At 53.6% G+C, this 22,373-nt stretch overlaps 7 protein-coding genes across 7 annotated transcripts; 5 read left to right on the top strand and 2 right to left on the bottom strand.

Annotated features, from left to right (window-relative positions):
- Window positions 1-406: 406 nt before the first annotated feature.
- Window positions 407-3,055, top strand: A1O3_04232 (uncharacterized protein; the record flags this gene model as incomplete). Its single annotated transcript, XM_007734362.1, has 1 exon — window positions 407-3,055. One exon carries the CDS (start codon window positions 407-409, stop codon window positions 3,053-3,055), a length of 2,649 nt encoding a protein of 882 aa, XP_007732552.1.
- Window positions 3,056-4,596: 1,541 nt separating this feature from the next.
- A1O3_04231 (uncharacterized protein) lies at window positions 4,597-6,739 on the top strand (the record flags this gene model as incomplete). Its single annotated transcript, XM_007734361.1, has 4 exons — window positions 4,597-4,619; window positions 4,657-4,724; window positions 4,898-5,505; window positions 5,558-6,739. The coding sequence occupies 4 exons, from the start codon at window positions 4,597-4,599 to the stop codon at window positions 6,737-6,739; spliced, it is 1,881 nt and encodes a 626-aa protein (XP_007732551.1).
- A 902-nt stretch (window positions 6,740-7,641) lies between these two features.
- On the top strand, window positions 7,642-8,724 carry A1O3_04230 (uncharacterized protein; the record flags this gene model as incomplete). The annotated part of the gene is made up of 2 exons (XM_007734360.1): window positions 7,642-8,092; window positions 8,438-8,724. The coding sequence occupies 2 exons, from the start codon at window positions 7,642-7,644 to the stop codon at window positions 8,722-8,724; spliced, it is 738 nt and encodes a 245-aa protein (XP_007732550.1).
- A 1,289-nt stretch (window positions 8,725-10,013) lies between these two features.
- Window positions 10,014-13,296, bottom strand: A1O3_04229 (uncharacterized protein; the record flags this gene model as incomplete). The annotated part of the gene is made up of 3 exons (XM_007734359.1): window positions 10,014-12,850; window positions 12,898-13,112; window positions 13,160-13,296. The coding sequence occupies 3 exons, from the start codon at window positions 13,294-13,296 to the stop codon at window positions 10,014-10,016; spliced, it is 3,189 nt and encodes a 1,062-aa protein (XP_007732549.1).
- Window positions 13,297-15,321: 2,025 nt separating this feature from the next.
- On the top strand, window positions 15,322-17,353 carry A1O3_04228 (uncharacterized protein; the record flags this gene model as incomplete). Its single annotated transcript, XM_007734358.1, has 2 exons — window positions 15,322-15,398; window positions 15,454-17,353. 2 exons carry the CDS (start codon window positions 15,322-15,324, stop codon window positions 17,351-17,353), a joined length of 1,977 nt encoding a protein of 658 aa, XP_007732548.1.
- Window positions 17,354-17,655: 302 nt separating this feature from the next.
- On the bottom strand, window positions 17,656-19,053 carry A1O3_04227 (uncharacterized protein; the record flags this gene model as incomplete). The annotated part of the gene is made up of 3 exons (XM_007734357.1): window positions 17,656-18,618; window positions 18,686-18,827; window positions 18,899-19,053. 3 exons carry the CDS (start codon window positions 19,051-19,053, stop codon window positions 17,656-17,658), a joined length of 1,260 nt encoding a protein of 419 aa, XP_007732547.1.
- Window positions 19,054-20,323: 1,270 nt separating this feature from the next.
- Window positions 20,324-21,466, top strand: A1O3_04226 (uncharacterized protein; the record flags this gene model as incomplete). The annotated part of the gene is made up of 1 exon (XM_007734356.1): window positions 20,324-21,466. One exon carries the CDS (start codon window positions 20,324-20,326, stop codon window positions 21,464-21,466), a length of 1,143 nt encoding a protein of 380 aa, XP_007732546.1.
- Window positions 21,467-22,373: the final 907 nt, after the last annotated feature.

The following is a 22,373-nucleotide window of genomic DNA, read 5'->3' as shown; positions in this document are numbered from 1 at the left end:
GGAGGCAACCCTTCGCAGGTGTTAATAATGCTGACCTAGGGCTGATGCTCGCTGATCTGTGCTGGAGTCGGTCCGGCGAGGAGCCTAAGCCTGAGGCGCCCGAGATAGCAGCTATTTGTAGTTGAGCAGCTAGAACTCATGCCCCTCTTCTCTCATCTCGTCATTGGTCGCGTAGCCTATTTGGAGAGCCAAATTCAGAAACAGGAACAGGCGGAGGGCTGAACAACTTGAGCCAGTCTCATTTCCATGGTTGCAAGTAAGCTTGGTATCAGCCCGCCCTCAGCAGTTTGGGCTGACGCCCTTTTGTCCAACTCCGAGACCTTTTTGTGCCAGATGCCATCTTTCCCTTTCGAGACGACACTCACATCATCTGTCTAACCCGTCTTCCCGGGCGGATGCGTGTTCAATGCGGCTGTTCAAGTCAAACAAGTCGCAGGCATCCCTCGAAGATCGCAGTCCTGAGCAGCCCGAGACCGCTTACCAGCCTCAGCACCCGAATAGCGGTCTCTACAGCGGGTCCCAGTTTGATCTGACTTCTGACCGCTACAACCAGCAACTGGACGATCACCAATACGAGATCCAAGACACTCAATCTCAATCTCAATCTCAGTCCCGATTCCAGTCCCATCCAGCCCAACATTTGTCTCGCAGTCAAAGCAGTCGCACCCCCTCTGCCGGTGAACTGTATGGCGCACAACGACCCAGCGTAAACATCGTGCCTCCTGTGTCACCACCAGCTACCGTCCCTGAAGGCTCCGCCCCTGTCCCAGGGCAGACCACGTTTGGCCAATCGAGACAGGTTCGGGCTGAACGTGAGAAAGAACACAAGAGATCCAAACGGAGTTTCATCAGTGGATTTATCAAAGACAAGGCTAAGGACGAAGACAAGGAGAGGGAGAAGGAGAAGGAGAAGGAAAACGCTCAATCCGAGCGTAAAATCGGTCGATCGAGTTCTGTGCATCTCCTGCGGAAAGCACACCCATCTGATAATATTTCTCGCGACCCGTACTCTCAACAGACCAGACATTCCGTGTTCTACCCAGGGACCGACACCTCAGTGGCAGACCAGTCGGATCAGACTCAATACGATCACTATCAACGAGGTCCTGGTCAATTCGACTCTCCTCAAAGCCAGACGACTCATAGATCTGTCGACTACGCCGAAGACATCCCCCACTTCAGTCCACGACAGGAACAATATCAGCCGTACCATCAAACCGAGTCTGCCAGTACCTCGGAACAGTACTTACCATATCAAGATCCTCCCTCTCGACCAAACAACGCCGAGCCTGATACATATCAACATCTTCGACCTCCTTCACAGGCTTCATTGGGACCGCCTTCACCGGTGGCTAATATTCCGCATCAAATTCACCCTCAAGAATCTCGCCCTTCAACAGCAGCAACGAACAGATATTCAGTCCAGTCAGCAAGTCAGGGCCAGCCACAGCCACAGCAGGCGGCGGCCATGGCAAGAGGCGATACGTTGAACGGAGGCCTCCGCCAACAACTTTCGCAACGAGACGCTCGTGCCGAAGAGCATGCCCAGTACCAAAGCCAGCAAGACCCAAGAATTAGAATGTCGCAACAAGCCCCTGAGCAAGGACGAAATACCCCTCCACCAAGGAGTCGAGAAGACGCTAGTCAGTTGGATTATCATCAGCTCCTTCAACGCCATGAAGAATTGCAGGCCAAATACTCGAAAGTCAAACGATACTACTTCGAGCGAGAAGCACAAGTTACTCAATTGCAGAATACTGTGGCCAATCAGCGCCTGTCAATGTCAAAGACGTCTTTGGACGATGCCCAATATACGGCAAGATTTGAGAGACTGAGTCAGGCGATCAACAACCTGTCCTTCAACATCCGGAAGAACTGGCGGGCAGTGCCCCCATGGCTCCGGCATGTCTGTAACCAGGACGCGCATACTGTTGGGACTAAGGAAATGACGGCCGTGGGTCGAGCATGTATCACTCGCTGGCTGTACGAAAGTATCTTTGAGCGCACATTCCACCCGGGGATTGATCCGGGGTTGTCAGCACAGTTAAAGAACGTAGAACGAACCTTGCGTCGTTCAGGACAGAACGGCTTCCTGACAGACGAGCAGCGAGATGATCTGGTCATTAAACTCACCACCTGGCGCCTGACCACCATCGAAGGGCTACAGGATGTCCTCAACTCGCCGCAGGCTGAACAGTATACAGAGAACTTGACAAAGTTGTTCACTCACCAGCTCACCGAGTCACTAAAAGCAAATCTCACTGATCCACCGCCGCTCGGGTTGAGCGAGGGGGTCAACATGATCGTTGGACAGGCCATTGGGATCGCCGCCAATCTTCCGCTTGAATCCCGTGATATTTGTCTGGAATATTTCATGCCTGGGACCCCTGTTAACGACACGTACATGAAAATCGAACCGCAATTGATTCCACTGACCAATCCGGGTCTGGACGAGCGTTTGGCCGCCATGCAAGCCGCACAGGCGATGCAAGAAGGTCCAGAAGGCGACGGCATGAGCACAGCCAGCACAGAAGATGGACCACGAGACCGGGACGTCGAGACCGAGATTCGTGAAGCTGCTGGTAAGGCTGCTTCACAAACGGTCTCGCAAGGTGGCGGTGCCGGGGTGGGTGGGCCACAAATGCGGAACGACAGTGTGGCAAGCCAAAGCAGCCAAGCGACTATCAAGACCTCCGACGAGAAGCAGTCTAAGAAAGCGAGCTTTTTGGGAGGGTTTGTGAGCAAGAAGACATCATCGACGCGCCACGATAATCGCGGTGGAAGCACCGAGGCCACCCCGGTTACTCCTTCAACAAACAACGCTGATGAGCAGCGTGGGGGCACTACGGTTGATCCGGTGCAGCTAGGACCTTCTGGTGCGAATGAGGGGAGGATTCGCTTTGCGGCGTTTCTTGCCGTCGAGGTTCGAGGCAAAGGACCTGGATCGAACACGGGTAACAGCGGGGTTTCTGGTAAGGAATCTGGGTCTGCCGCGGGAGGAGTCAGCCAGTCTTCTGCCAATGTGCTTTTCAAAGCGCCGGTGTATGAATATTGAATGACTTTGTGATGTCAATCTAGCGGAGCAGTGTTGGTCGTGAGAAGGGGAAGACTGGGATCAAGGAAATTTCATTTCTTATTTCTTGGTAACCTTAGCACCAGCTACTAGTGTCAGTTTTCTTTGTCTTGGTCGGACGACTTGATGAGAGCGCGAAGATGCAAATGCACAGGCTTGGACGTTGCGACCAAGGACGGTTACAATAGCCATTGTTCACTCTATATGCGAGGTAGGTACAAGCAGAAGCTTAGCAAGCTCTCCTAGCCTCCTAAGCCCTTAAGGCTCCTAAGGCTAAGGCTACCTGCCGTAGGACCCTATAGGTCACAAGTTATGCAGGCAAATTCAGGGAGGGACAGGACTTTTGGTAGAGGACTTAGGTACCTAAGAGTACAGGTACTGTACTCCGTACCTGGTAGGTAGTGTACATGGGATCAACCCCAGGCGACCAAAGGCCACCGGCAGGCCTCAGGGCCCCTTAGCCTAGGGGCCCAGCCCCGAACAGAACTCTGTCAGCCTCCCTAGCCTTCCACTTCAACGACAAGGATTGGTGGTTTAGGGCATGACCGTATAGTGGTTGGGCAGCATAGCCATGGTGTCCTCGTCCTCCATCGAGCCGTCCCCGCGGGCTTTATTATTATTAGGCTTTGGCTAGCTGTGCTCCATCGGAGCAGATGATCGACGGCGGTTCCAACCCGGAAGCGAGCGAATCTCTTCTCACCGCACATTGATCTCTCGCATTGCCATTGCACACCAGGCATGTCACCTACATCCCTACATGTCGACACTACGAGTACGAGTACCGTCTGCTGTCTCCAGACTCTGGCCCAGGCCCATCGAAACGCGGGGCTGACGGACGGCGTGTCGCTTTCTCTCTCTCTCCCATTTGCCGGCCTGCGTGTCTGGTGCAGTGCCTGCGCTTTATTTCATCAACTTGCCTCTCCTGCTCAATAATGGCAACTCCTCCTGTTACGGTCGACGCCATGCTGCCCTTCTGACCGCAACACTGTCTTCCTCGGGCTCCCTTCTCCCTCGTCCTACCCACCCGCCATTTCTGTCTCGGCTCGAATCCGATCCATGCGGGACAAAGTTGAGGATCCATGTCAAGAGTGTCGAGGTATGTCTGCTGTCTAGCTGTACGGAGTACAGCTGCCGTAATCCTTGCGCCCCGTTGACGTTGACCGACTGCCCATCTTCTAGAACGTCATCTGAAGTGTAAGTTCACCCCGGACGACGGGACGACGGGACGGCCGTCTAATCTGTCCTTTGTCTTGGTCCTGTACTGTTCTGTCCTGTCCCTGCTGCATCACCAACCGGACAGACAAATGTGGCACAAGAGCCAGCACCACGCCTTTCTGCCCTGCCCTGTACCCACCCGCTATACATTCTGGCTGAGCTGAGCTGACCGCCTCAGGTGACGACAACTATCCCCGCTGCCGGCAATGTGAACGCCTGGGGGGCAAATGTCGGAGGGCGAAGGGCAAGCTCAAGTTCCGGCATGGTTCCAGTGCTCGATATGACGCGACATTTTCGAAAGATCAACCATGGCTCGAGCAAACCAAAAATGGTACGTTTGTGTGACCTTGCCGGCACAAATTTTCCAGGAGGGACACGGGGGGCGTGTTGAGGTCGGACGGAGAGGGAGAGGGACATGACGGTCATGTCTACGGCCGTCGGTGATAACCTCCTATCATGTCCACCATCACACTACGACGGCACTTGTGCATGCCTTCATGTCGCACTGCTCCAGGAAGAAGTGCCAGCGGCCAGCGTTCCACACCCCAACCCGATGTTGTGACCCTTCCACCGCCTATCAAGTCCTATATTGACAAAACATACCGACAGCAAAGTTCCAATTCGTTGATCAAGGCCCGGAGTTGGAGAACTACTATTCCCAAGACGACGTTGTGTTCAACAACACCAAGTCTTCCGTGCCGGACCAGAAGCAGGATGATGTTTCTGTTCCATCCAAGCAAATCGACCAGCCCGTCAAGGCACAAGGTCCCGCCATTGTCCACAGCACACCTGCCGAAGACTACACTCCTTTCTTGTCTCCTTCCAGCACCAATCATGAGACAGTGCTGGTGCATTCATCCATAAAAAGAAGGAGAACGGCAGATTCCACCACCCAACAATATCACTCGAATGCAGCAACATGGCAAAGAGGTGCTTACGACCCCATTCGCTCTCAATATCGAGTGTACCATCCTCCCCAGGTTTTCAGCCCCGTGAGTCCCGACGGTCTTGCCTACATGCCCGAACAACAACATTACGTTCCCAAAGTGGTGGAGGCCGAGTATCGTCGACTGGCCGATTCTGCGGCCGCCGCCATTCCGCCAGAGTCTCTCCTCTCACCCGCCATCTGGAAGGAGGAGTTCTACTGGCCCAACAAATTCACCACCACGCAATGTGCTTGTTTGATGCGATACTACATCGACCATCTGGCTTCGTGGGTAGGTGCCGCTGTCATTGGCCTCGAATTTCCCGCGACTGACCGAGAGATAGTTTGATGTGGGCGACCCAGCCCGACATTTCACCCTTTCTGTTCCTCAACGGGCGCGAAGATGCCCACCTCTGTTGAATGCGATCTTCACCGCCGCGTCACGACATTTGGCGTCACTGCCGCAATACAAAACGACAGATGGAGTCGTCAAATACCAAGACGTCCTCCTTCCTAAACTCAGCGAAGAAACGGCCCTCAAGTACCACAACGCATGCATTGCTTACTTGATCAAATTGTCCAGTGATCCGGAACATGTACGAGATGAGAATCTTTTGGCTGCGGCGGTCATATTACGATATTATGAAGAGATCGACAGCTCCTTTACCGGGGAAGATAGTGAGACTTTTCTCCACACTTTTCAGGTGTTTGTCACGGCACAGTCGAACCCCTACGCCTATCTGCTGAACGATGGCGAGAATCCGGAGTACCTGAGGCCCGGATCGGCCACGGGCGTGGTGCAGGACAATGCCATCCTTTACCTCAAGAGCTTCCAACACGCGGCGTTTCGAATAGCGCTAAGGCAAGAAACGACGACGGCATTTCTCAAGCAACGCTCGGTCCGTCTGCCGCTGGACTCATGGTCCATTCTGCAAGGGTTTGACGGGGCGGAAGACTTTATCTGGTCCGACCGGCATCTGTATCATTGCGCCAATGTGCTCCAGTTTTGCTTCGGCGGCGACAATGGCTCTGGTAGGACTCAGATTGAGCGCTGGAACGAGCTCCGGCAGTACCAAGAACATTGGGACCAAGTCAAGCCCTTGTCGTTTTCACCCATCCATTACCAAGAATCCGAGCGGTCCCAGGGGGAATGTTTCCCCCAAATCTGGTACATGGCGGAAGTGCAGGTCACGGGGATGATGTTTCTGGACCTCGCCCGGATCCTGACGACGGTGTACAATCCCAACATTCCTCGAATTGGACCTGGGGTGATCACGGCGCAGAGGCGGATTGTCGAGGAAGTCCACGACATTGTGATCCGATTGTGTGGGACAGCCATGTCGAATCCGTCGTCGCAGCCGGCCATGGTGCAGGCCTACATGGCGATCGCAGTCTGTGGAGAGTATTTCTCGAATCCGGTCGAACAGAAAGCGCTGCTGGGGATTCTAGACCGGTTGAAGAAAGAACACGGCTGGCCGACGGGGAAGACTGCGCTGGCGTTGAAAACAGAGTGGAGATGGACATGACATTGCAGGCAAAGTGGGTGGTTTGGGAATGAGACTGCTTGACTGCAATGGTCTTGATATATGCATGGAGGGGGGGACTTTTGGCATTAATGATATGGGCATGGCACCGGCAGGCCAAGAGAGGACATGACATGACACGACATGAGCACGGACAAGGATAAGGACCAGGACCAGGACCAGGAGGGCTACCGGGGGGGACATGGGATCACATAGGGTGGGATTGGTTGGGAGGGCAGGGTTGGTGATAGGTGATGGTGATGGTGTTGCTACCTGCTGCCTGCTGCCTGCTACGTGACCACGGACTACAGCATTACATACTATGGAACTGGGTGGAAAGCCAGTGGTGATTCGACCCGGGCTGAAAATGCGGACAGTAAGTAATCACAAGCTTGAACTTGTTGCTGTATGCTGTATGCTGTATGTGTAAGTGACGTGGGGTTTAGGCAGGCTGCTGTACCTAGTACGAGTAGGGACGAGCCGAGAGTCGTCATCGATATACAATGTTGGCTCATTGAGGGTCTTCGCGTCTGCCCCTCACCTGCGTAAACGTCGAGGGGAGCATATTATTAATTCATTCAGCCTCTCTCTCGGTGCGCAGGTGCGCATGTGCTCGCCATGCCCAATGGCGCAATCAATATCATTACTGTTCCTATTCCATTAGTAGGACGGGCTCAAGTGAAACGTTTCCATTCACATACTCGGTAGAGTATATATAGCTCCCCTTCTGCTCTTCCTCACCCTCACACTTCTCGCTGTTCTCACGTCCTCCGCAATCGACCTGTCTCTTCCTCTCCGCCCTCTTAAGACGTAGCTACCTACATAGGTAGACACAACCCTCACTTCCCGCGTTCAAGTCCAAATCCAAGTCTCAGCCTCAGCCTCGGCCTCAGCCGTGTTCCGCCATGTCGTCAAACAACCTCTACATCTCCGAGACGCCGGCGGAAGTGGCCAACGCCAAAGGCCTGCACCTGATCACGCAGAACACGCCCAACGGGCAAGCGACGCAGATCCTGCTGGAGGAGCTGGCCGACGTCTACGGCACCGAGTGGACCACGACGCTGATCAACATCAGCACCAACGAGCAAAAGAAGGAATGGTTCCTGCGTCTCAACCCCAACGGCCGCATCCCCGTCTTGGTCGACAACACCCAGTCGCCGCCCTTCCCGGTCATTGAGACGTCGGCCCAGCTTTTCTACTTGCTGAAATTCGCCGACAAGAACGACACCTTTGGCTTCAAGGACGACTTGGAGCGCAATCAGGCCCTGCAGTGGACGTTCTTCTGGCATGGCGGTGGCGCGCCGTACCAGGGCCAGGTCAACCATTTTACCCGTGCGGCGCCGGAGAAGATTCCTTGTGAGTAATGCTTGATTTGTCTCCGGTTTTGATTTGATTTTGGTTTTGCATGCCCTCTGTAGTCAGGCTGGGATGCCGGTAAAAGTCTACCTGTATCCGCTTAGTTGGCAAACTTGGTGCTCGGAGTGTACGGATACTGGACTACAGAAGACGCAAGGACATATCCGCTCGGCACAGGAGCGGCCGTACGATCTTCACATCCAGAGGAAGGCGGAAGGAGACCTGGGCATTCGTTTGTTTGTTTGGTTTGTTTGTTCTGTGTTCCTGGTTCTGGGCTGAATCATCCCATCCCCCCGCCATCTCAATCAATCAATCAAACCACATACTAACCCTTGGGACGGCTAGACGCAATCAACCGCTACAAAAACGAAACCCTGCGCGTCTACGGCGTGCTCGAGATCCACCTGTCGGGCAAATACACCGGCGAGCCGCGCGACTACCTGGCCGGCAACGGCAAGGGCAAGTACAGCGTGGCCGACATCAAGACCTGGCCGTGGGTCAAGGGCTGGGAACGCTCCGGCTTCACCGCAGAGGACGTCAAGCCGTTCCCGCATCTGTTGAAGTGGATCGACCGCATTGCCGAGAGGCCTGCCGTGCAGAGAGGTATTGGTGACAAGTACGTGCAAAAGTGAAAGGGCCGTCCAGACAGAAACACGGTATTACTGTCCTGTCACCGCGGATGAGATGAGATGAGTTGGGATGGAATGGATACGATCAATACAGATATCATATCCAGGAACGGAGTACTTACGTAGCTACGTAGTAGTTATTAGCTTACAGTACTACATATAGGTGGAGTGGGATGTGTCGTATCGCATTGCATTGCATCTCATCTCATCTCATCGCATCGCTTCTGGAACGGGGAAAATGCAGAATGAGCCAAATACATATCAGCATCAGCTTCAGTACCAGCGTCTATCAGTGTCAGTGTCGGTGCCAATTCTACTCCGTAGTGCGCCCGATCGAGCGGCCGGATCGGATATGACGGTTCTGGGAACTACCTTAGCTTGATATCAACGAGAATGAGGATAGAACAGTAACAGTAACAGTAACAGTTTGAAGTGGTGGTGGTGGTTATGTTATGCCGAAGAGCTGTGCTGTCACTTGAAAAGGGGACCTACCTTACCTACCTTACCTACCTTACCTACCCTACATACATAAGCCATAGCCAAGGGAACCCGATTGATTACATTATGGACCTAAGTACGGAGTATATCAATCAATCAATTGTCACTTCACTCTAATGGCCCAATCTGCCTCGACACGCCCGGGCGGAAAGACGAAGAGAACGATATATCTAATTAAGGTACATGTATCGTGAAACCATACGTCCTGTCTACTGTAGCTCATATGTCCAGCTCGTATGTCCAGCTCATATGTCGCGACCTCCGCCCACAGTCCAAAGTCCTTGCTGTAGCGTTTGCTCCCGCTGATTCATCCTATCCGCGTGTCTCACTCCCACTCTCTCGGTATGGCGGGTGATTTAGCAGTACCCCTACAGCTTCTCGAGTATCCGTACAGCGACGGAGTTGTCTTTCCGCGTCATCAACAAAGTCCTGGCAGGTGCACCGAATCTGTATGCTGAAGGTCCTTCTGGTAAGGTAGGTAGGTGTTCCTGTCCTTGAGGGTCGCTCAAGATCTTTTCGGGGTATTCTCTGATGTGACGTTCGAGGTTTGGGTCGGCTATATCATCTCATCTTCACAGAGATACGCCGAGTGCAGGATGAGGACGAGGTGGCCTGCCAGCCTCGTACACCGTTGCCTCTCCACCACTTTCACGATGGACCGGCTCACAAGGCACAAGGCACCGTCATTCCTTCGTGGCTGACCGTGGCCAAGGAGCCTGTAGGACAGCCTTAGGCTCAGGTAATTTTTTCTGCGGTCTCGTCGGTTGGCCTTACCCTTACACCACTTGCGAAGGTCAGGGGGAAGAGTTGGATTCTCGCTGGTAATTCTCAAGAAGGTCGACTATCGCCCAGTGACACTCTTTTCTGGCAACTTCAGCTGCCTCGGCGCAGATATCTGAGAGTGACTCGCCCTCTTTGATCTGATAATTGTCGAGCAGCAGTTTCACCATGTCCAGGCGACCAAATTCGGCAGCCCCTTTGATGGCTGTCTGGCTTCGATAAGGGGATGGGGGTGCTCCTACGTCTGCGCCAGCGGCGATCAGCAGCTGAGCAATTCTCACACAGCCTTGCATCGCGGCTGCTTGGAGAGCAGTGAGTCCATATCGACCACCCGCAGGGGCGTTGACATCTGCTCCACGTCCCAGAAGAAACTCCACAACGTCAATGTGGCCGTAGAAACTTGCAGCTTGAAGAGCTGTGAAACCATACTTAGGTCCCGCGGGCAAATTCACATCAGCTCCTCTTTGGACAAGGTACCGCACAAGCTTCAAGTCACCAACTTTGCACGCCTCTTCCAGAACAGACTCACCATGCCGGCGTCTTAGATTGGTGTCTGCTCCGCGGTCTAGAAGTTGTTGTATGACCCAATAATCAGTTTTGTAGGGTTGACGCACGACCACATATACATATTGTAACAATGCGCTGGTGAACACCGAAGCATCACCAAAGATACCAACCTCGAGGATCAAATCCAGCATTTCTTTTGCGTTTCGCGACAGGCACAATAAAGCTTGCTCGGCCAGGCTATAACCTGATGACAGAGGAGTATTGATATTTAACCCGAGGTCGAGTAAAGTCCGGGCGATGCTCGCAGATCCATTTCTTATGGCTATCATGAAAGGGCTGTCATAGTCGACGCGACCCTCCGATTCAACGATTGCTGGATCTGCTCCTGCCTCAATCACGCGCCAAAAGAGAGAGTCACATTTTGAGTCGATGGCAGCAGCCAAAGCTGTGACACCGTTGACGTGAGCTGGGCAAGCGTTCACATCTGCACCAGCACGCAACAGGATGTCAACAAGCTGTTCATGTCCCCCCTCAGCAGCCGCTTGCAAAGCAGTGCGTCCCCCGTTCTCAGCACATGGAGCATTGATGTCGGCACCGCGTTCCAGCAAGAACATTGTCGCTGCCGTGTGGCCTCTTTCAGCTGCGCATTGCAGTGCTGTTCTCCCCTTTGGTCCCATAAGAGTAGCATTGATGTCCGCGCCAGCGTCGATAAGGAGTGACATGACCTCGATGTTTCCTTTCCAGCTGGCCGCTTTTAGCGCATCAGACTGCCATTGACCACAGGACATTTGATGGACATCCGCTCCGTAGTGAAGTAGTAGTTTAACCATCTTGACATCGCATTCCCATGCCGCAAAGACAAGTACTGGGAAAAGGCAATGTAGCAAAGGGTCAAACTTGGCACTATGTAGGGAATCCGTGCTGAGTGGAAGGGTATAGTCAGGATGGCGCCGGCCATAAGGTTCACAATCTTGGAGAAGACGAAGGCTTCGCTCGAAAGGGGTGGAATTTACCTCCGCTCCTGATTTGAGTAACATTTCGCAAATTTCAACACTACCCACTTCCACTGCCTGCTGCAGCGGAGTTGGCACTCTGAGAAGCACTTTTTCCTTGCTGGAGAAATCGGTCGGGTCGTCAATGGAAACAAGGGCTTTCTCCAATACCTCGGTGCTAGTACCTTCAGTGTATGCACCGTGGTCTAGCAAGAACTGAACCATGACGACATCCTCATTCTTGATGGCATAGTGTAGAGCTGTACGAAAGCTTCCATCTATGGTATTGATGTCGGCACCTCGTTGCAGCAGACCACGAACAGTGTCAATATCGACACCTGAACAGACCACATTTGGGAAAAATTGGTTGAAATCAATCTCTGGCGTACGCTCAAGAATGAAGCGAAAGGTTTCAGGCAGGTACGTAGCGGCAAGCTCAATGGGAGGCTGTCCGTAAGGCTCATCCGAGTCTTGGAATTGTTGAGTTTTGACATCGGCACCCTCCTCAATCAGTATTTTGCAGAATGCCTTATTCCTGTGGATGATTGCCTCTTGGAGCGCAGTCCGTATCGGCAGGTAAGCATGAACCGGTCTGTCAAGGTCCACCCCGTATCGCTTTAAGATACCTAACAAATCGTGTCGGTCATTTTTAGCTGCGTATATGAGAAGGCACTCAGCAAAATTCCGAAGGGATGTAGACTCCATCCTCCCGAAAGATTCCAAGGAAAATGTGTTGCCGGTTTGGAGAAAGGATTCCATGATTGTGTCAAATTTCCTCTCCTCTAGGAGGTGGTTGGAGCAAAGGTATATCACACAACCAATGAGGGCGAGATTCCCTACCAGGCCGGGTGTACACAATCGTGAATCAAGATCTGCAGGCAAGTGATCTGAATCATGTGCGGGAAAGACGGCAAGTAGACGAGGGAGCCGGGCCTTGTCCCTTGGATCTGGAATGATCAAGCGAATCAAGTCACCAAGGACAGAGGATGTTGTATCGGAAGGAGTATGATCAAGGCCACTGGGCCTGTAGGCCAGTGCTGTCGTGCCATCAAGTAGCCTCCAACGAGAAATGAACAGATCGGGAATTGAGTATGGGACTTCAACATTCGGAAAAGGCCCTGGATTTGTCGCAAGTTGCCAATCTTCAGACCCGGTATGCACCCTGCCAGGGCCTTGGACAGTGGAAACCTCGATGGCATCCGTGAAATGTTGGGACGGACCAGAATGGGACAACAACATGCTTCGGATGCGTTCCAGAAGTTGAAATCCAGGCAACGCAGAACTGGACAGTGCGTTCGGGTTCGGAAGAGCTCTCCTGATGCAGACGCCGTTGGGGGTTAAAGGACGAGATACTATCCTTGTATCAGTACGGGTAGGCTACAGTCACGGTATAGTGTACCCAGGTGGTTGCTTTGTTGCAATGAAGGCAAGACATGCCTTCGTAAGCCTCTCTGCAGCTTTCCTGGACTTAACTGTCTGACGCCCACACGGATGTCAGCAGAGGTGTGATCGAGGCGGCGTTGCTTCAAGCATCGGCCGATCGCCTGCCATCTCGACTGCTTCTGGTACTTTTCGAACCCCCATTGTTTGAGCTTTCGTTTGTACTGTGACTCGCTGTTGTCTCGTTAGCCCAAACTAGGCAAAGGATAGGCAGTTTCCACCTGGCAGTAAAGGCAAACCAATCATGCATCTGCTGGCGAACATCCTTCAGCTTGAGGTCTTGATTGATATAAAATTCGTAAATGACATCTTTGTGCAGCTCCCACTCTTGGGAAGAGATGATAGCCTCTCGGTCCATGCTGAGTCAAGGGGACAGTGGATGAGGCTTGACCCTTTGAATTGCTGCTCTGGGACAGCAACCACTGGCGCCTGGAGCGGTGCCTAGCTCTTTCCCTTTCCCAGCGGAGCGTATGGTGTACAGTAAGGCTGAGGAACCTCCAAGGCCGAGAAGGGACGGCGGTCAGTGGACGGCGAGAGAGGGAGTCGAGAAGGAATTAAACATGCCCTCTTCAGCGTTGTCGCTTGGGAGGACGCGGGGCTCAGGACGGTTATAGCGGTCCTGGTCGGCGGTTGGTGGTGCTGGAGGGTGGGAAAGCTGATAGGTTGATGGTCAAAAGTACGGTCCGTGGCGCAGCGCCCGAGCATCCCAAGAGCAGGCCGGCATCTTGTTCGCACGACGGGACGTTGGGACCAGGGGTCACCTGGGGGTCATCATAGATCACTGGTCAACACCGCAAGTCCGCAGGCGATGCAAAGACTTGACCTGATAGATCCCACCAACACGTCAGCAGCACTCGCACTCGCACTCGCACTTGCGGCAACACCCAATCAGTCGCTGAGCAGCTGGGTCGACGCAGCCTCACCATGCCCGTCCGCTCCCTTGCCATCCCGCAGGCACTCATTTACTGTAGCTGGCCACCCTCGAACTTTCGACAGCCTCCAATAACGAGGTATTCTCTCCAGTTCGAGCGTTGGGGCACGATGTCGACCTGTTCCGATGGAAAGAGAGGTCGCTCTCATGAGCATTGATACAAATATCCTCCTCCTATCTGTCCACAATGTCTGGTGTTTGAGGGCCTACCCGGTTCTCCAGAAACACTTCTCTTTCCAACCATGAATATCTCTGCAGATACCATCGTCGGTATCATTGCTCTCTTCCTGGCACTGCCCCCGGTTCTCTTTGCTTACTGGAAGGTGCAGGAACGGAGACAGCAGGATCGATTGCCCTACTTCGAAGGGCGCCGACCTTTCCCAGTACCATCCCTTGATCGTAAGGCTAGTTTTCTTTTTTTGAAGCTACACACACAGTACTCCGTACTTCGTAGGGCAAACCCTCGGCGATAAGACTGTGTCTGTGCTCTCGGTGTTTAATGTGGAAATGGCGGCTTAGGAGGCCCGGCCGAAGCCTACCTAGCGTAAATAAGGGTAATTATATCTCAGTCCATAAAGTGGTCTCATGTGGAATCCGAGCACGAGAGACCTCTATCGACAAAAAAGGGAGAAGGAGCTGTCAACAGGTGATGTAGGCGCCATCAATTTATCAGTCGCCCTCCGATATGATAGCACATGCCCGATGGACGGCGAGACACCTACGAGAGCATCATGGAGCGGGCGAGTCGCTATAATCTTCGCGCCTAAGCTCCCCCTCCGCCAACGTTGAATCCTGGCCTTGTACCCTATATACGCTTCCAGGGCCCATGGATAGTGTCTCCATCGCAGTGTCTGCGGCACAGAAGACTCATGTCTTGAATCACCAAGCCATTCAGTACCCATCTCTATCACCACCGGCCTCTCGCGACTTTGTGTCCAGGGTAGCTCCGAATGGGCGTGACCGTTCGTGAACCTGAGCGGCCACTGGTTACGCATACGATCATTCTGCTTCAATGTCCGGTATGCATGCACGAGCCCGGGCACCAGAATGCTATGGCTCGACGACGACTTGTCACTGACTGAGAATGCCTGCCTCTAGTGATATCACCAAGTTGGAGAACGCAGGATGTTTGCGGTGGGAGAAATACGAAGCGGCACCGAGTTTGAAGGCCGAAGGAGGATTCAGACTTGCCGGTGCGTCGGAAAAGGCAAAGGCTCCGTGCTGTTCATTCGTGCATCCCGTGCCATCAGAGAAAGGTCAAGTGTGACAGGGCCCGGCCGTGCCAAAACTGTAGCGCCCGGCGACGAGAGACTGACTGCCACTATGCCACCTCTGCAAGACCTCAGGCAAATACGGATACCGCTTCCTCCAACACCAATCGCGACAAAGACAGAATCTCTTCGGAGTCAACGAGGGTTTCTTCAGACGAGCGACGTGCAGCATCCTCACATGATGCCAGACGGGCCACGACCATTCCAAGGGAGAGATGTAACGCCAGAGACGGGCAAGAAAGAGCTCAAGAGACTCTTGTCTCCTTGACGCCTCCTGGCTCTGGCCCTTTAGAAATTGACAATGTTTCCCCAGCAGAAGTCACCACTCGACCTATGTTTGCACGGCACAGCAGAGGGAAGACCAGGTTCCAGGGCCCAACACACTGGTCCCTGTTAGCATTCGAAGTAAGGATACAGGCTGTGACTACAAGCCTGGACAGTGGAAGGCTGACCTTGTCCAGTTTCATGAGTTGACTCCTTTTGTCTTTGGAAAGGAGCCAGGTTTCGATCGGACGAGCCAGGAACTCCGAGCCCTGAAACAGTTCTATCCCATCCGTGTCAATCGAAACTATCCCTTCCGTTCCCGCTCGACAATCCCCTGGACCAAAGAACGCATTCGCTCGCTGCTCCCCCCTCGAGCCACGGCTGACCGCTATATCGATCGATATCTGGGTACTTTCGAAAAGACACACGTCATGTTGCATATCCAAACATTCCGGGAAGAGACGAAGCTCTTCTGGCAGACACCTGGCGCCCTCCAATATGAGTGGCTGTCGCAATTCCTGATGATGCTTGCGCTTGGGTGTCCAAGGCGCGAGAGACTTGGACACCCCCGACTTGTCGAGTCCTTTCTGGACGGTGCTGAGGCTTACTTGATGCAGTCACAATTCCTGGCCAAGCCAAATCTGACATGCATCCGTGCGATGGCCATGATGGCCATTGCAAAGCAGATTGACATGGTTGCTTTCGACGATGCCAACGCCGTGTGGTCGTTCCTGGGCCTCATCATCCGCCTGGCCATGTCTCTGGGTCTGCACCGCGACCCCCAATGGTTCCACTCAATGTCGCCACAAGAAGCTGAAATGCGGAAACGGATCTGGACAACGCTTGTCTTCATGGACTCGCACAACTCCCTAGAAACTGGCCTGCCGTTGATCCTACACCCCGAGGATTACGACACTTTGGCACCAGTCAAGTTGTGTGACCAAGACCTAGCAGAAGATGTTGGCCTTGACGCAGCATGCCACAATCCAGATGATGCCGACGACTTGGTGTTCCAGACAATCCTGAGCAGATCCTTCCCGGACGTGTTGCGCATCATGCGCCTTGTACATCGGCCGCTAAGCAACACAACACGTCGCGTCGTGCTTGATGCTGAGGCCAAGATCCGAGCATTGCGCCAAACAGCGGCTGACATGTACCGCACCTACGCCACATGCGAAAAGTCTGGGGATCTCGCCTGGAGAAAGTTACAGGGCGTAATGCTGGAGATATATTTCTGTCGCGTGCTCCTGGCCCTCCACCAGCCTTATGTGATGACACCCGAGGCCGCCAGCCGATACCCAGAATCGTGCTGGAGCGCGCTGGAGTCCGCTCTGGCCATTCTGGTCCATCAGAGGAGACTGTACGATGAGGCCGCTGACCCGGTATCGATCGAGTGGTTTGCCGAATTGTTCAAGGGCGACTTTTTCGTCGCCGCTCTGTTCGTCGCCGTTGGACTCCGCCGGAAAAGCTTCGGTACGCAGCAAACCTCCTCTGGGCCTGATCATCTCGCCGAGATGGATATAGCTTTTCAAACCCTCGACGCGTGCTGGTCCATCTGGGGGTCCAAAGTCGGGTTGTCCGTACACCACTTCAAAGCACATTTGTTCCTGGGCATTGTAATCGCTGCCACGAAACCCTCAGACGCCCCATTGACCCTGAGGATCCAAGAGGCTGCTACCGCAACTGTTGCCACCGTCAAAGCAGCCATGTCACAGAAAGATGAGACCATCGACCAACCAGGTACAGACCAAGAGGTCAGAAGGACTTCCGCCGATGGTATGATGGAGGCTATTACTTCCTCCAAGACGTATACTAGGGGATCTTTCGATGTGACCGATTCCCAATTTTCATGTTATGCCAGCAGTTTGGACACAGACCCGTTTGTGGCAGAGCAATTCTTATCAGAGATCTTTGTTGAAGATCCTCCATTCGCCTGGTCCTTCGACTGACCAGATCTGTGAGATGATCGCTAAATCTGTCGTGAATCCACACTACTTGCATGTACTTCCCTCTCAGCGAGGATATGACAGCAACTGTCCGCAACTGTTTAGGAGCATGACTCGAGTTACATATCAGATCAAAATATCCCCAAAGCCGGGTTGCACAACCTCATTCATAGGCATTGAACTTCTTGCAGACTGTACCATGCACCGTATCCATTGCCGGTTGGATACGAGGTACCTTCAACGGGCAGCCTTGGACCCTGGCTCCTATCACACCGGTGCCTTAGGCATCCTGATTCCATCTAGGCTCACACGCGCCACCCACGGCCTTTTGCAAACAAACACCTCGCCAAGAAAGTCAGAGACGCTCCGGCAATGAGCACAGCCCCGCTGAATATAATGGCCTCGTCGTACCCTTTGTACCTCGCAATCATGGCTCCAGTGATCGGGGTGCCGGTAAGGCCCGGAAACCCGTACACACCGAGTGCCATGCCGACGTAACTCCCTATCTCTGTCGGATGAGCGCAAACTTCGGCAATGGTGGTGGGGAACAGTGCAATGACGAATCCTGAGAACACGCCGTAGAGGACAGCGAAGACACAGATCGCCGCTGTCGAGACCACCCGAAGCCAACAGAAGACGAGGATTCCGCAGGCACAACTCGCCATGACCAGGAGATTGAAGCGACCGAGGTGCGGTGCGGCGAATCCAGACGATATACGGCCGACGAGCGATCCCGAGTTGAGAATTGCAAGCATATATATCGACAGGTCCAGACGCACGCCTCTAGACTCCGCGTAGGACGGCAGGAAGAAGAATGGGGTGAAGAGTCCCCACCAGACGAAGAACATCCCCACCACTTGGATCGTATAAGCCGGATGTTTGAAGGCGTGGAGGAGGAAATATCGGCCCTTCCTGGGTGGTAGCCTGGCTACCACGGTCAGGCAAGCCGTCATGCACAGAAACAGCACAAGAAAGCCGACGATCCGGACAGCCCAGCCAAATCCCAGAGAGGTGTGGTAGATCATTCTATCGAGCATCACAGGGAAAATGACGCCGCCCAACGACGACCCGCTCGAGGCTATCCCCATAGCCAGAGGCCGCCGCTTGTGGAAGTACTGTCCGATCACTGCGACGGCGGGTGCGTACGCGAGCCCATTTGCCAGACCACCCAGCACGCCCTGCGCGAGGATAAAGTGCCAGTACTTTTTGCAGATGCTGGTCAGCATCACCGAGGCAACGTAGATGATGGAGAACGGCCACAGCACGACCTATTGCGTTCGTCAGGATCGGGAATATATGCAACATCGAAAGGCATCATCCATGGCTAGAACTTACCCTCGGGCCCCAAAGGTCGGTCATGGGACCGGCGATGAGTCCACCAGCGAATTGGAAGAACAGCTGCAACGACCCGATCCATGAGATGGTGGAAGGTGAGTACTCGTGCAAGGCTTCCCGAAGATAATATGTCTCGTAGACACTGACCAATTAGAAACAAACGTATGTCAGAAAGGATGAGAAGAAGGATGCGATGCAGCTGCCCAGACTTACCCAAAAGCATTCAGATAGCCAAATGTATAGAACATGACGCAGAAACAGCCTAGGACGACGATCCATGCTCTTCTGCCTCCCTCTGGATAGCTTGGAGGAGGCGCAGACTCCTTGGATCTCTCAGCCTCGCCGGCCTCGCCAGTCGTAGTCATCATCTTGTTTGCTGTCCGGTGCAGTGCCATCCGCGGATGAGATGGGTGTAGGATCGCTTGCAGTCTCAACCTTCTTCACATACAGGGGAATTGTCGGTCTTTATATACACGGCCATGGGTAATCGCGATTTCGATTCATCAAACCTGTGCACCGTATGCCACGACCTTAGACCCGAGTCCGACCTTACAGCCGAACCTGGTTCGAGAGACTGCCACGTCAAGTCTAATCCATCTGTTTCGGCGATTATTGTGGTTCCCTCCTGGCTCAAGACAGGGTCCCCGGTATTGTCGCTTTCCGAGAGCGTTATTTTCCATGGCCTCGATAGCATTGGTCATTCTCGACCGAGAGTCTCCCCAAAAGAGCGGAAGGAAAGGAACAGACAAGGCATTGCGGCGAGAGTATTGCCATGGAGGCCACGACCCCCGTGGAAGTGGAGAGAGGCCTTTCATGGCCGGAAAACATGATCTCTCCGGTAGAACCTTTAATAGCGCCAGACAGTCTAGACTTACGTGTAGAAAGGCCTTTCAACAAACGCCGATATGTAGGCATTTCGGCCGATTCTCTGATCCGTACCCTTTGGTCTCGTGTTTAGGCGAGAGGTGGGCATGACATCTCGTCAAAACGCTTAAGATGGCGTCCTGCAGGACGGAAGGTTAGGAATTACTCTGCCTGTGCCTTGAGTATTGGTCTGCTGGAGATACCACAAACAGACGAGCAGTGCAGTGATGAAGGGGGGAATCTCGCTAATATAGTATCGCTGACGTTTATTTTCAAGCTTGAACCAAAATGGCATAAATTATGGAGTTACTCCGTACTAAGTTGGCCCATAAAAGATCGACTGAGAACTAGTATAAAATAGGGCTATCCGCAAGTCTCTCTATTAACAGTTGGGTATTCAACACATCTTATTCTACGGGACCACCAGGTTATTTGGGAGATCAACGGATGGATGAGCATATTCAAAGAGATATCATCGTTCCTACTATTACATCTCTATCCCGGTGGGTGCAAACCTATTACTTTGGGTGTTCAATATTCCTGACACAATTGATCTACTGAGTATTGAAATGACGGTATGAGCAGTTAAACACTCCAGTAGAAGCCACTCAAGGTCAGCGTCTGACTAAATACTTTATTGGAGAAGACGTCTGGTAACTTTTGTCTTTCGAGGCTCCAAATCCAACTACATACTCGGTGCAGTCAGTCTCCCATTAATCACAGCGACACAACAAGCCACTCTCGTCACGACTACACCCCATCACGGCTGAAAATATGGACTTCAAGTCTCTCATGGCGGCACAGATTGCCAAAGCCAAACCTCTCAAGTCTCCATCCCCACCACAATCTTCTCCATCCACCACCCAGACCACCAACTCCAAATACCTCCGCCGCGCAGAGCTCGAAGCCGCTCGCGAAGCCGCCTACGCCGCCGAGCAAGCGAAAATCGAAGCAGAGCGGGCAGAGCGGGCAGCGAAAAAGCGGAAACTGGAAGAAGAGGAAGCGGAGCACAAAGCAATCCGAGAAGAAAAGAAGAGACGGCTCGCGGAGGAATCGCGGCGACGTCGAGAAGAAGAGGAGCGCGAGGAGGAGCGGAAACGCAGGAAACGGCTCGGTCTGCCTGAACTGCTGCCAGACACCAAAGATGGCCAAAGTACATCATCTACTGGGGTCGAAGGTGGCGAAGGAACCGAGCACCAGGACATCGCCGACGACGAGCTGCGGCAGAAGCTGCGCGACCTCAACGAGCCAGCGGTGCTGTTCGACGAGACCCACGCCGGACGACTCCAACGGTACCGCAAACTTATCAAACAGTCGGCGGTCTCGAAACCCAAACTCTCCGACGGCCCTATCCCGACCAGGCTGGAACCCGTGCCGGAGAAGGACATGCTGCTGCCCTCAACGCTGCCGGGCCAGGGAACGCCCGAGCACGACTTCCTGTACCGTCAGTTGGGGTCGTGGTTTACCCTGGTGTTGACGGAGTGGTCGATTGCCCTGGCCCAGCGTGATGCCGCCGTGCGCGCCTCGGCGTCGGGCAAAGCCGCATACAACAGCTACCAGCTCGTGCTCAAGGATCTGACGCCCTTGTTCCGCCATTTCGAGCGGCGCGATCTCGACGCTGGCTTGCTCGAGCCCATCTGCCAGATCGTCCGTGCGGCCCAGCGCCGGCGGTACGTCGAAGCCAACGACGCCTACTTGACGCTGTCGATTGGCAAAGCCGCCTGGCCTATTGGTGTCACCATGGTTGGCATCCACGAGCGGTCGGCGCGCGAGAAACTGCATGAGAGCAGTTCGGCGAAACAAGCCCACATCATGACCGACGAGGTCACGCGCAAGTTCCTACAGAGTATCAAGCGGTGCTTGAGTTTCGCGCAGACCAGGTGGCCTCCGGAAGATCTGGCGCAGTTGATGGGATGAAGTCACCGAGCGAGAGACACAATCCAGTTCTACTCTAGCCACCAATATGCCAGAAGCTGATGAACTCGCCCACATGTGCATCACCGACGTCTCAGAACCCCCGTGATCTACACGCGAGCTTGTTCACATCTCCGGGTCCTGGGTCCCAAGTCCCAGATGGTCGAATCGGACTTTTTGATCATGTTCGCACACGGCGAACGTTATCACTCTCCATGACCACAGTCACAACAACCCTCCTCAGACACAATCCTAGTGATCCCTACCGCTTATATGGAGCCTTCAACACCGCTCGCCGGACGAAATCCCTGGTCAGTATCTCCGAACGAGGCTGTACGATCACGCCACTGTAGCTTCTATTTCTAGATTGTCGATCTTCTGCGACCTAGCACGGGCGCTGGAAGATGCAAACATGAGTTACCCTCGTATCCCAGCACCGCTGCAGTATAGAGATGCATGTGGATTCGGAATATCCCACCACCCGCCAGCACAGGAGATGCCATCGAAGGAGTGGTTAGAGGGACAGAGGGAGCGGACACATCGGCCAAACTGAAATGGATAGACACCCCTCCGAGGCTCTCCGGCGGGACATGGAACCAAGATCGGACTTGTGGCAAAATGCATTATTATCTCCAGTCTACGATTCTATCATCTGCGTCTCTACATCTAGCCACGTTGCCGGCCAACTCAGGCCAGACACGGACAAATCAATTCAATCCGACCCAACCCAACCCAATCCAGATATCAAAGGACAGGCTCGCTTGAAAAACCATGGTATTATCCCGATTCTCCAGGACGCCCGCATCAGACCAAACAAATGCCAGTACAATAACAATGCAGACAATGTGCCGCCTCAGATCTAGTCTCGGCTGGATCGTGTTTTGCAATGATGGTCACAAAGATAAACAAG

The sequence above is a fragment of the Capronia epimyces genome, assembly GCF_000585565.1.
Source record: "Capronia epimyces CBS 606.96 chromosome Unknown aczIQ-supercont1.3, whole genome shotgun sequence".
Lineage (NCBI taxonomy): Eukaryota > Fungi > Ascomycota > Eurotiomycetes > Chaetothyriales > Herpotrichiellaceae > Capronia > Capronia epimyces.
This window is presented reverse-complemented; position numbering and strand designations above follow the sequence as displayed.